The sequence below is a fragment of the Notolabrus celidotus genome, chromosome 24, assembly GCF_009762535.1.
Source record: "Notolabrus celidotus isolate fNotCel1 chromosome 24, fNotCel1.pri, whole genome shotgun sequence".
Taxonomy (NCBI): Eukaryota; Metazoa; Chordata; class Actinopteri; order Labriformes; family Labridae; genus Notolabrus; species Notolabrus celidotus.
In genome coordinates this window covers 3911256-3925289 of record NC_048295.1, presented here as the reverse complement: position 1 = coordinate 3925289, position 14034 = coordinate 3911256, and the positions used below count along the sequence as shown (strand labels likewise).

Sequence of the window (14034 nt, the reverse complement as noted above, 5' to 3'; positions counted from 1 at the left end):
GCAATGGATCCACCTTTTCTCAAAAAAAGAGCCACATATCATGTGCATGCGTACCATTTGGCTGTTTGTGGCCCCTGAACTGATTTGCTTTAAAGCATTCCTTCTGATTGTCCTGCAGACATCACATGACGCTGAAACGGTTAAGTCTGAGCCTGAGAAGGAGGAAAAAAAGCAAACATCACCTCCTGGTAGAAAAAAACCTCCCATGCCAAACAGTCTCCTTCCAAAGCTAATCTCCTATTTGCATATTAAAGGCTATGAAAGACACATACAGAACCATAATCCTGAGCTGTCCTTGTGTTTCTCAAGACCAGGCACTCGGAAAACGACAGAAAGCCTCAGAGAGCGTTGCAAACAGCAAAAGGAGGCCCTTTAAAGGCCTATATCACAGGATTTTGAAATCGCTGAGGGTGGCGTGCACATTAAACATGATAATCAGGCTGAATTTGAATCTCAATGCAGAGCGAATGAAAGGTGTTGGAATGGGATTTGGACTGCGGTGTTTCAGGAGAGGAACAGGGACACACATGACTTGTCAGAAGCAGCAACACTGTAAACATCTCGGCTTGTTGTTGTTCCTTTTCCAGCTGTTTCGCCAGATGTGTTCAGTGTTTTTTCATCAAACAAGCCAAAGTCGCTTCACAGCTTAATTAATGCTGATAAATAATCGCCGTCATCGCCTTTAATTAATCGTCTTTGCGGAGAAATCTGTAAGGTCAGCGCCCTCGTAGAAAGGCGTGTTAATCATTCATCAAGTGATTTCTCCTCCATCATCTGGCTGTTGACGGCTAACGATAGCATCTTCACCACTCATTAGGCTGGATCTGAATGAAGAAGAAACAGTCTTTTGTCAAACAGCAGCTAGCAGACTTCACAGTTAAGCTAAAGGCCTCATTACACGCGCTCAGAGGCTAACGCTTCAAGAATCAAACTTTAATTGGCTGCCTGCACATCGCGTTTTCATACAGCAATTTATTGAAAGTGTTTTTGATGTCAGATATTGTAAGGAGGGGAACGTGTGAGAGGCAACCAAAACAGTTTAATTGCCCTCTGGCGAGAGCACATGCATGGGAAGAGGAGGGTTTTTGCGAGTGTGGGGATGCAGTGAGAGAGCAGAAACACTCAGGACTGTGAGTTTGTGGTTTTTCTGTGTTGCTTGGCTACTGGTGGGAAACTGAGATGCAACGCCTACTAACATCTGTAGTGCCTCTCAGTTTGCAGGAGGTGCTAATAGAGCTCTTTGGATGCTGCAGCCTCAACCGCTTTCAGACCGACATCGCGTGTTTAAAGGTTTCTTCTGTCACTCTGCGACGATCAGGACTGAAAAGTTGCACCACTTTATTCATGTTTAAGAGGTTAGGAGAGTCTAATTCATTTTAGGGGCTGCAGAAGCATTTCACAGCTATCTGATGCACGGAGCTGCCTCTCTGTGTCATGTTAAAGGAAATAAATGACACGTGTAACCTGCTTAAAAACATTATATAAATAATAATCAAGGGAATAACTTGGAACTTAACTTGATTTGAATTTGAAGAGTTAATTGTTGCACTCTGTTTTGTTCATAATTTTTCGGTGGGATAAAAAGAGTTAACTCAGGGAATTAACTAAACTCAAAGTAGGCACAGATCTAGAATTTAAACCAAATTAGATACAGACCGGTTTGGTTTAACTTAAAGAGAGTGGAAAACCAAAAGGAAAAGTGAATAACTTGCTCGCTGAAACTGTCTCAAACTTGACCTAGTTCTGTCTGATTTCTGTGCTATTAACAGTAAAGTTTGTGCTACACACACTCTTATTAAAGTAACACATGATGAAGTAACACACCTCCAGTGCATCTCCTACATGTTTCTGTCATGAACACCGTGGTTAAACCCATGCAGCGCAACACTGCCCTCTGATTGGCCCGATTAGAGACTGATCCTAGGGAGAGGCCTTGGAGATGACAGAGGAACGTAATTGATATGTAGAATTTATTGATCATTGCACTGCAGGGAAATCAACCATCATCTTCTCCCATTTTGGATCGTAAATAAGAGGTTTTAAATATTTCAGCCGTGCGCCACATGCAGGCGATAAACATGACGGGGAAATCTGCGATGGCGCATCGTCGTAAATCCAGCCGAATGAAATCACGAGGCGTGCTCATGAGAGGAAGTTGAGCTGATTTTTTAACCGAGTGGATTCTTTCGGCGCGTCTTAATTAAAGAAGCGTTTCTCTCCCCAAACAGTACTCCAGCTTTGATCGACTGACATACTTTCCTACGGAGAGGGAACGCGAGGTAATTCCCCGCTAATTATAATAAAAATGCAAAGCAGTGGGGTTTGAATGGGACCTGCTTGTATCTTCAGAAGACTTGGGAGAAAAGGAGCTTGGAGGATAGAGTCAACCTGGTTTGTTTCCAGAACTCCCGCTGAGCGTCAGTCTCCTGCAACCAACAAAGGCGTACTCCTCAGCGAGAGAGCGAGCTGCACAAACCGAAAAGCCCCAAACTTGGCAGGACTCCCTTGAGACCCGTACAGATTTGCTGTGCCTCTGCTTGTTGCAAAAAATAGCTTGATTGTGCTTTGACCAATCCCAGTCTGACTGAAATAAGAACGGGGAAATAAGGAAAAACTAAAGGGAAGAAAGTGTACAAAGAGTACAAGAGAGCAGTGTTGTTGTTCTTAGCTGTCATTGAGCCACGCGGAGACTGTGAACGGGGAGTGAACACAGTGAAAGAGGATGTGTTCAAACTTTCCAATAAAGGAGCATTGAAAAAGGCCACACGCTGAGTGGCTGGCTGACGCGAGAGAGCCTGACAGTCTCATCAAATGCTACGTTGTTGCGAGACTTCCTGCATTCACCAAACTTCACCTCTCCTGCGACCGAGGCCTCATTGTGCAGCCGAGGCTAATTAAAAACCGCAATTCATGCAGTTTCTTTCACTGGAGGCGAGAAAAGGCCACAAACTTCCCATCAAGTGACATTATCAGTCATCTGGATTTCGCTAGTTCGGTCCTAGCAGGCAAATAATTGGTTTACAAGGTCAAACAGGGACGTGGAAACTTGTTAGCATCCTCTGTCATATTGCTTTCCTGATGACGACGTGCGATCCTGTAAACACAGCAGACCTTATTAATTCTCGGTGCCTATTAACATGTTGTCTGAATATCTGATCATGAGGTCCCACTGCACTGCTGTGACGCCATCTCAAACCGGTCTGCAGACTCGTGGAGACACTCAGAGGGTCAGAGACACAGCACTGATAAACTTTCAGGAGCCTTGCAAAGTAACTAATTACGGGGTAATCAGAGTCAGTTAGGGATCTTGCTAGAAGCTCTTGTTCTGCAAAATCCATCGATCAACATCACTTGTCTTGCAGGCGGTTAACGTTTCCTTGAGGTGTCTGAAGAAAGAAAAGAGGAGGGGGATGTTTGCACCTTTTATGACGGGCAGTAATCTTATTGGATTACGTGGACATTTGATGCTAAACTTGGTAATGTAGATTATGTTAGAAGGCCATTAGACACTTATTAGGTTCCTTTATCCTCACTAGTCCACACAAAGAAGTGAAAGAAAGCTGCAGGGTTGCAATTGTACAAGTTAATGTAAAGTAGTATGGGAGGTAGAACCTTCAGTTATCAGGCCTCTCTCCTTTGGAATCATCTCCCGGTCAGGGTCCATGAGGCAGACACCCTCTTTACTTTTAAGAGTAGGCTTCAAACTTTCCTTTTTGATAAAGCTTATAGTTAGATACCTGGATCAGGCTTGGACCAGGTCTTAGTTATGCTGCTATAGACTTAGACTGACACACTGGGATCCTATCTCACCCCCCCCATCACTTACTTTAACTCTCCCTGTCCCATTGAAAGTTACTAACCATAGACCTTTATGGAGTCCCTGAGCTCCCTTGTCTCGTAGGTTCCTGGATCTTATCCTGTCTTGATGTTGGGTCTCTGTTCATAATTTAATAAAAGCGTCTTGAATTAATGTTTGTTGTGACTTGACACTATAAAAATAAAGATTGATTGATTGAATGTTTAAAAGAGTCAAATAAACACTGGCTCTGCTGTTCTTCATTTTCAATACTTGGTAAGAGATATTTTTAAAGAGGGAAATATAAATAACACAACAAATGTAGTGCACTCTACTTCCTCGAAAAGAAAACTCATTACCGTATTGAACAGTTGTCTGTAATCCACCTCCCTGCATAGTGTATGAATAAGTGCATTAAAAAGCTATAGTCCCTGCACTCTTAATCTGCTTTCAATTGATTTACTTATCGTTCATCTCAGCGCCTTAACAAACACAAACACAATTCCCCCTCGCATTACTGCACACGGACAGAAACCCTGCGTAGACTGTGTGTAGCTATGAGGAAATAACACTGCAGATTATCTTCTGTGCGTGTATTGTGTGAAGCGACAGACTTGTGCAGGGAGAAAAAAATTGAAATCTCATCTTTTGTTGCGAGCCATCAATCAAGAGAAATGATCCCTGAGTAAAGCTGCGAGTCCTTTGTTAGACAATGCAGTCTGTTGAGCACAGATGACGGAGAAGTGAAGCACGTTCTGAGAGACATAAAAGTATATATTAGCTTTCTTTATTTGGGAATGATCCACCTCTGCGGTTTGTTGTGCTTTTTTTAATATACCATATGAAAGTTTAAAAAGCAGTGAGTTAAGTATTAAGATAATTATGGCGGCGGATAAAGTTGCAAGACGCAGTGTTGCCATGCAAATCAATGAGCTCCCCTCAGGAATCAAAGTTAACTGAGTTGCATCAGGCCAAAACAAAGTTAGCGCTTCAATCAATAGAAAACCAATGTACTCTTTGAGCCGCAACACCGGGAAAAAAAAAGGATCCAATCCAAAGTCTCATAGATTGCAGAGGCTGAGACAAGTGGAAATCAAATTACCCATATGTCTGATTCCCACAAATGACATCCCCTGCTCATACTTGTCTATTTTTGAACAGGAGGAGGGTCTGCTCTCTCTTCAAGCTTGTTCTTTTTATCAAGGAGGCATGGGAGCTATCATTTAGCCCAATCTTACTCCACTCCAGCAAATACTGAGGTGTGTAATTTGAAGGTGAAGCTCCCTCGTCTGCATATTGAAGAGGGGTACTATTTTCAAATTAGACGTACAAACAGGAGTTTTCTGCAGAAAGAGTGAAACAGGTCAGGTGAAACAGCCTTGTGGTTGAAATGTGTTAAAATCTAATGATGATTATAGGATGGGGCGTGAGTGTATTGCTTTAATTATTCTGCTAGACATCCATCCGACTCCCAAGTGATCCCGTCTGGCCTCGGGGAGAGCGCCGCCAATCAATGGAGGCAATAACCATCTCTTTCTATGCGCAGGAGATGTAAAGTGAGGCATAAAGACAGGCTGCAGGATCAGAAAGGACAGCAGCAGCAGCATAGAGATAACAGATCTATGTTATCTTTAAGAGGAACTTAAAAGAGCAAACAGCCGTCTGGATTGTGACAGAAGGGGGAATGACATGCATAAACAGAAGAATTGTGTTATAGTTTGCCAGATAGACAGGGAGAGTGAGGGGGAGCACCCACATGGATTAATCATGCAGTGCAGCCCCAGGTTAAATGTGTGATATTTTTGGGTACAGTCCCATCGCCGCCTCCAGGCCATTTGCATAGTTCTGAGAGACTACAGCTTCATTTCCCCCTGTCGCTCAGCTTTGTGGGAGCCAAGCAGTCAAGGGGAATTAAAATAATTTCCGGGACCATTACTGTTTTAAATTGCCCTAACCTTGAAAAAAAATAATCACTTATTTACTTTCTCTTTCTCTCCCTAAAGTACTCTTCTTTAAACCTGAGAGCCAGATTTTTTTTTAAATTAAGCAGTGGCCAGCCTTCTCCATGTTTAAATCCTCTTTCGGACTAAAGCTCATTATCATCCACACATATAATCTCTCAAATTGGTACCAAAATGCCCCGGCTGTTAGAAGTGGGCTGCATAATTTGCTAAGGGAGCCTGAAATGAACTATTATCTTTTAGAGGGGAATATTAACAGGGGAGATAATGCAAATGTTGTGTTTAACGTAGAATGGCTGCAGAGTGTTTAATGGACAAAGAAAAGCACAACAGGTTCAGGTTTCCTCACAAGGATCTTAAAGGAGGGGGAAGACTAGCAAACAGGATGTCACAAACACATATGACACAAAACCACATGACATGACACGACAAAATGAATGTATCTGACATGCATTTGGGTTTTTCAGAGTTCTGTTGTTGCATGTTTTAAGAGATAAGTGTATGTGGAGGCATATCTGCTTGACTGACAGGTGTCTTATGCTCTCAGCTCCACCCACACTGCCATCCCATTTCTTAAATCGGGATTTCAGTAAACCCAAATCCAATCATCCCCGAGGCTTCACACGCCTATAGTTGACATTTCTCTGCAGTCGACGCCTCCAACCCAAACTTATCAAACAAATTTAAAAAAACCTGATAATCGGATCCATCTCTGATCCGTGCACAGCAGCTCTGACAGTGCACTTGAGCTTTAAACACCTCTACCTACAGCTACACAGCGGATCATCACCCAGCCGCAGCCCTCTGCACCCCTTCCTGGCATTTTTCTCAATTGCTGCAGTGTTGTAACATTATTAAAGGTCAGGAAACAGGCCACAGAGAGACTATTCTGCTCATAAATCAGGTGATTGATCGTCATCCAGGAGTGTGGCGTGTGTCCCCACAACCCGGGAACACATATCCATAGTAACCCAGCTTGTCAAGAGGCCTATATCAGGCGCACTTGTTGACTTGCTTCCTCTCCCTCTGCAAGCAGCGGAAGGGAAAACAACTCCATGTGGCAAGCCATTTCATTTCTAATATCATGTGTGTGATCAATCTCCCCCCGCTACGAACAGGCCAGCAGTGGAGGCAATCATTCAACATTTGTGGCAGGTGTGTGGTATTGACCCGCTGAAGATGAACCACTGGTATGCAGGCATGTGTGTGTGTGTGTGTGTGTGTGTGTGTGTGTGTGTGTGTGTGTGTGTGTGTGTGTGTGTGTGTGAGAGAGAGAGAGAGAGAGAGAGAGAGAGTGAGAGAGAGAGAGAGAGACAGAGAGAGAGAGAGAGAGAGAGAGAGAGAGAGAGAGAGAGAGAGAGAGAGAGAAAGAGAGAGAGCAGCCTAGTTTTCAATCTCAGCTCAAGTTTCCTGGATTTGTTTTAGGAGGAGCTTCAAAGCTGTTATCACTGACTCCTAAATGGATCTTCCTGCACTTATACATCACATTAATGCATGTTTTATTAATTTGCATAGGATCATCTGACATTCACTCGCTCTCATGCATGAAAGGACTGACGTAGTTGGAAGAGCTCTTCTTGCTCTGCTTCATCTCTCCCCTCAAAGTTCTCACTGACAGCTTCCTGCCATATTTAACGTCCTTTAATATCAATTACAAAGTCAAGTGGCTGGCCATAATTGAATTTGTACTGCGCGCTGACGTCCCCTGTTAGGACTCACTGTCTTGTCCAATTAAGAGGAGCCTTATTATTGGCCAAATTGCGAGTAGCCCTGTTAATGTGGGGGGGGATTCTATCTGTATGTGACATATTAATGTTGACATCCTCCCGGAGTTGTGCGTTGCGATGGGTGTGAAGACTGTAAATTTAACAGACTGTCAGGACGTCCTTGATTCTTCCTCATCAGGAGCCGAAAGAAGAGAGAGGGGGGAAATATATGTTGTGGACCTACTATAGCTGCAGTAGATAAATACGCGAGGAGAGACGGATGATGAGCGGCTGTTCTCTAATAGGAACCAAGGTCTTGTTGCGGTGGCGGGTTTTATTTACAGCTGCTCTTCATCAGAGTGACATACCAGGCCTTCAGACCATCTTTAATAGAAACTAGAAGCAGGGAAGAGGTCCTGTATTCCTTTTCCAAATGGGAACACGTCAGCGAGCGACATGCACGAACAGGAGAAAGAAGCGTTCGCTGGGAGTTAGTGTTATCAGTAATATATTGCTGGAATTACTGGGAGGCTGTGGGAAGGTAAGCATCATTTGTCAGGGGACTCATCAATGTCTGCTGAAGAAATGGGGACTAATGACTGTACAGCAGAGGGGAGGAGAGAGGCTAAATTTGTCTCAATCAATGTCAAGGGCTACCATTGTGGATCTACAAGTGTCAACAGTGTCCACCGCAGGGAAGCGTGTTAACGGGGTAGTTAAGAGGTGACTTAGTGAATATGAAAAGAGGAGGGATGTGAGTGCTGAGGTGAGAAAAAGAAGCTGTAAAGCTATACAGGGAATCTCATCAGGATACCATGTGTGCAGCAGGTTAATGCACAACACATTTTTACCTCTCAGGAGGTAGTATCTTGTGATTACATAGATATTTGTTGCAACTCAGCTTGCAGCCTCCTGAATAGTCAACTGTTTCCACCAAAGAGCATGGAGTGATGATTATTACCAATATCAAACTAGCTTCTTCCTGTTTTTGCTTTCAGAAAAACACTGATTTGTTTTGAAGTAGTTTCAGTTTTGCGATGGTTCACAGTTTCTTGACTTTAGGAGAGAGAGCGCTTGTTAAATATGTAACTGACTGCTTTTGCTCAGACAAGAAAAGGTGAACTGGTTGGTGCATTTGAACACAAATAACTCCTTTCAGACTGTTTTGGGATTCTGAGAGGAGGGCAGAAAAATCCAGAAGTTGATTCATCAAGGAAAGAGTCAAAAGCACTTGTCATAGGAGGCTCACCCCCCGAAAAGCCAGATCATTCAAAAGAGAAACCGTTGGCCTTGAAGTCCCCAAAGAAGTCCAAAACAGAAAGTATGTCATCAACAGACCGTCTGGAAAACAGCTGTAAATCTAAGGGGGACACAAAAACTCCAAATGCCTGGGAGGGATCGGAGGCTGCAGTGAGAGAAACCGAAAACTAAAGAAATAAGACGGCAAAGTTCAGCGCTGAATGCAGATGAACTGTGATGCCCATGAAATATTTTAAAATACTACTACAGTGTTTAAAAAAACCTCTTTGTTTATGTGCATGCCCTTTTTATTCTGTTCTCTATTCAGGGCTGCCAGAAGTCATCTTTGCTAACCTCTGAGGCGCCTTCTCACTCTGATTGTACTTCATGTTCGGAGGTGAAGAAAAGAATAAATGCATAGTTATTACTTTAGAGGGTCTAAAGTGAGACCTAACATGAACTCTGCAGTTTCTATTTCATATCAAATCAAATGCAGCTGTGTTGTGCACAGAAAGAGGATTCTGCTCTTTTCAGCTCACCAAAAAAGGCACATTTAGGGATTTCTCACATCGCTCTTGCAAGCGTCTATTGTATGGGGTGGCACAAATGGCCGACAAGGGAGCTGATTGTGTGGCTAAGACAATAACAGCACCACAACCAGTTTTCAGAGAACAGGATCCTTTTATCTTTATGACCGAGGACTAAAAGTGTTAGAGAAATACAGACCATCAAATCCAGACTTTGTGCAACCGATCCAAAGCTAAGGCAAAACATGCAGAACACTTAGAAAAAGCAACGGATCCAGCTTCCTCTGAATGTAGACCACTAGTCTTGACGTTTGCACGACTGCAAATAATTGGCCAATTAACTAACAGCGCCATGAAAGCGAGGCTGGTGCAAAACGTCATTTGTCCAGGGAACCTCCTGGAAAACCCCTATCCAACAAATTCTAATTGCGCATGCCGACTACACATAAACAACAATAAACATGGCGAGCAGTACCGGTGTGACTGAGAGATACATACAGTCTATGGTGCATAAGGGCCCAGAATGCAATGCAGCCACAAGACGCTTTGCTTTGAATGAATAGCATCAGGTTCAAACACATAAACAGCGCGAGAGCATCCAAGAGCGAGGTTTTACAACACCAGACTTGATGTGCTGCATTAAGCAAAAACATCCATAATTATTCTGTTCACCCAACCATTCAGGCCAAATCAGCATTCTGACAAAGAGGCGCCCCAGCAGAGGACGAACACATACGTCCTCCTGCTTCTGCATGTGGAGGATTAGTCCGGCAGATTTGCATTGTATGTTTTTGTCCTGTTCCAGCCAGAGTACAAATGCAGACAAAGCATAACTCAAAGAGGCTGTGTTTTGAATTTAATCATCTACAGATAATAGTGGTGCACATGCAGCGTTCTGCAGGGGTTTCTGCAGTGTGTGTTTTTGTGCGTTTGTGTCGAAAGTGTGAGCCCAGTGAAAAAGGGAAAGCAAGAGAGATTGTGGATTCATTGTCCCTGAGGGAGTCAATCAAGTCATTTAATTTCCTTTAATGGGCTGACACTTACAAGTTTCATTGTCTACAGTGAGTTTCTTTGAACAAAAGGGAAGCGATGGAAAACACCGTGTTTACAGAGCGCCGAGCTGCTCAGTTTTGTCTTTTTTAGACAAATTTGTTTGAATAATTTCATCAAGACCGACATTTTCACAAAGCAGCTGTCAGCCACGGGAACACTTTCGATGTTTCTGATTTAAAGGGAGCTTTCGTCACATTTTTAAGCGATGGAATGGAACATTCACGGCCACACACAACCTGCATTGACCGCATATTAACAAGCCTTGTGAAGTGAAGTATATGAAATGTCAATACTGCCACCTGACTGTTCCTCATATTGCAATCAGAGCTTTGAAATGAAAGCCTGATTTGATCCATCTGCTGTAAAACATGAAAGACTGATGTGCAGACATGTCCTCTCATAAACACAGGAACCCTAACCCCTGAAAACAAACCTGCGATGCCACCAGGACGCTCACCTTCCTGCCCTGCTGTTTCTTCCAATTCCATAACAATGAAAGCGATGCATTTTCAAACAGGCCCCAGAATCCCTTTTCACAATGGTGCTCTAACTCGCAACCAGCATGGCCTCTAATAAAGTTGTACAAGCTAAGAGAGAAGGAACAAAGGATGGGGGTCTGCCTCGGATTGGGTTGTTCATTTATCAGTGGACACGTTTCAAATCCCTGCCCCAGGCAATGGCTCGTGAAGCATCCGAGGAGATCGCCCGTAGGGACTTCTGCTGCAAAAGCAGAAAACCCTTTGATGAGCCCTGGGCCATTCCTGCACCTGTGTCTAATATGCATGGCTAAAAAACCCAGACGCAAGCAGCCTTTGGGTCGGGGAAAAAAACAAAAGACTCTCGATGTGCTTTATGTGAGCCAATGCGAGTTCTTCCTCTATTTTCTTGCAGAAAGTAATCATTTTTGAGAGTGGAGAGTCATGCAGTGTTATTGCCACAGCCGCGTAAATACTGTTATATTCCTTCAAAGGCCACAGCGACGTTATTAAATGCAAATCTATCCAGAAAGTAACTCACTCACTCTCTCACTCAGTTTTCACCTTTGTACTTTGGCGGCAATTTCCAGGTATGGGACTGTTAATGGACGTTACTGAACCAAGGTCATTGGCTCAACTCTTGTTTGCAGTCCGACAAAAGCACTTAACCTCATTGTGTTTATTGCATCTGCTGTCGATGTTTGGTTAAACCATCAAATAGTATTAAGTTACGCATTAAAAAAAACAACTCAGAGGAGAGGAACTCCAGGCTGTTCTAATGAAAGAGACGTTTAAGCCAAAGGGGATAATGAGGATGAAACAGATTAACCAAAATGCACAAAGTGGACGTGATCTCGCATCGTGCACTTTGAGAGGTATGATGTTAACCCTTCAAATGAAACAAGACTGTGCTCTATTATCTTCTGCATGCGCCAAAACCACAACAACATGCAATTGATATGCAAAACCAACAAACATTCCTCTCAGAGCCTAAAAATGAGTAACTGAGGGTGGACTTAAAAATTAAGCTGTTAAAAGGACGGCCCTGTTTTTCATGAAAGCTGCTCTGACTCTCCGAGTGCAGAAGGACAAGGCCATGATATCCCCCTGCTGTTGACTGAAACATGTTTCGTGCTTTGAGGCAAACAGAGCCTTGAAATCTTCAGCGTGTTCCAGGGAATCAAACCAGAACCAATTAATGTGGCTGTTAAACACACGGAAAACTAAGTGAAACATATTTATCTGGCGTTTTTTTCCAGTAGTGCTGTCAATCAAAAGCACAGGAGGAAGATGGAGCTGTCGTGGGATGGAGATAACACCTACCTGAGCCTCTCTTCGACACCACTTTCAGGCATTGGACCACAACGACGTGAAGCAGGATCAGAAGAGAAATGGGAGCTTTCATTTTTCCCCCCAGTCCTGCAAGGAAACAAAAGCCAAGGTTATTATTTTTGTACTAAGACAAGCTGTGAATGCACCCAAAACATCAAAAAACAGAGTGATAATGATTCTGGCAAGACGTTCTCAATCAAAGCACAAATATAAAAGAAACGGCAAGTTCTGAGCCAATAATTACAGAACTTTTACAAGACCTGAGGTCGGCTGGAAATGATCCAACAGCAGTATGTGCAATTTCTGTTCTCCAAAGTGTTTGTCTGCCTCTGCTTTATTTAGACCAGTGACTCTTCAGGGACTTGCTGTATAATCAGGAGGAGGCTGTTGATGATACAAATGTCAAGATGCATCTCTATCAAGGCGAAACCTGGCTTTGCAGCTTTGTCAACTTCCTACAACGCTAATCCAAATCTCGCTCAAGCAACATGACATAATCAGGTGCCCACTTAGATCAGGGTGTCTCAGTGTTGACGTACAGCTTTTCATGAAGAACAGCTGTGTGAGGTATTGGATGGTATTAAATGGGGTTTGATGGACTTCCAGAAATAGATGAGATGAGGTGATGATAATGGGAATAATATGACATGTGAGACTAATACAGAAGGAGTAATGCTATCGCTCCTGAATGGGATATATTCAGCACTCATTGTATTACTTGCTCTTGTGTTGTGCATTTATATTCACGTCTTGAATGTATGGTGTTAAATGTTTTATATGGCAGCCTTGAATCTGAATTCTGACATCATTTTGTGATAATTTTTTGAACAATGTAAATCCAATTTGTGATAAAATTAGAGAAAAAAGAATAAAAACACTGCGGTTAATCTACCAATCAGACACGTTCAGCATTGCAGACCCTGCCCCTTGAAAGTCCCAGGACCTTTGAAAAGTACTACCCCCAAACAGGGGCTTTTCAGGGGGGAGATTACTGCCCCATGAACTAAATTTAGACCTTGGTTCCTCCGGTCGAAACACACGTAGTTCAGGGGTAAAGTCCATGTGTTGTCATGTCTTATACCTCACAACATCTGGAGTTTGAGAGATGTATTCATCTTGCATCTTAACCACATCCCAATGACTGACATATACATAGTGTTTATTTACACTCTCGGGCATGAAGGCATGAATTTGTAATTTTGTTGTGACAGTATCTTCATCGGCCCGGGGAGAGAGATAGTCGTTGAATGCTTGGCCATCCGCATGCTGTCATATCCTGGAACAATGTTAAGATAATTCTAGCTTTTAGCAGTCATTAAGCTAAGAAGTAAGGCTGCAGTGTGAGCATCATGCTTTTAATCTGATGTTAATGCAAACCAGATGATTAGACCTGGGGATACAATGTGAGAAAAAAAACCAAAAGTTAATTTTATCTACTTTATCAAACAAAAAAAAGACTTAAATCATTAAAGTTAACTGTGTTTATCCAGCTTTTGCCAACAGTATTCATAAGTGGTAATTTTACTCATTAATGCCCTTTAATATTAGGATATAATTCCTCTTTTTGTTAGTCTCGCTCCAGGCTAAAGGACCATCTCTGCTTTGGCTCTACAAGCAGTTCATGTATGCTACAAGTACAGTTCTTTGGCATTTCAGTCACGACAAAGATGCTTCTCATAGATTCCACAAAGCTGCATCAGAAGGCGTCTGCTGGGAAACCCTGAAAAGGCACCATAACCCTTGAGACACTCACAGAGGCATGCGAAACTGGCCGGCAGCCAAAGATGGCGACATTGCCGTGTTGTCGTCGTCAAAGGCCTATTGTCGTCAGCGTCGTCTTGCTGCAACCAATGCCACCTCGGAAAAAGCTCCACGCAACCCCACAAAAATCTTATCTTTTTAATTAGTTTTCCATGTTGGGTGCAAGTCTGCAACATGAGCACA

The 14034-nt window shown here is 43.1% G+C and overlaps 1 protein-coding gene across 1 annotated transcript in view; it reads right to left on the bottom strand.

Moving 5' to 3' along the window:
- LOC117807991 (interleukin-1 receptor accessory protein-like 1) overlaps positions 1 to 12406 on the bottom strand; it is a 194735-nt gene extending 182329 nt beyond the window's left edge. The window contains exons 1-2 of the mRNA XM_034677361.1: positions 12351 to 12406; positions 12082 to 12177 (exon numbers count right to left, since the gene is read on the bottom strand). Coding sequence (XP_034533252.1) covers positions 12082 to 12163 — 82 coding nt within the window. The 5' untranslated portion in view covers positions 12164 to 12177; positions 12351 to 12406. The remainder of the gene's footprint in view (positions 1 to 12081; positions 12178 to 12350) is intronic.
- Between the last annotated feature and the right edge of the window lie 1628 nt (positions 12407 to 14034).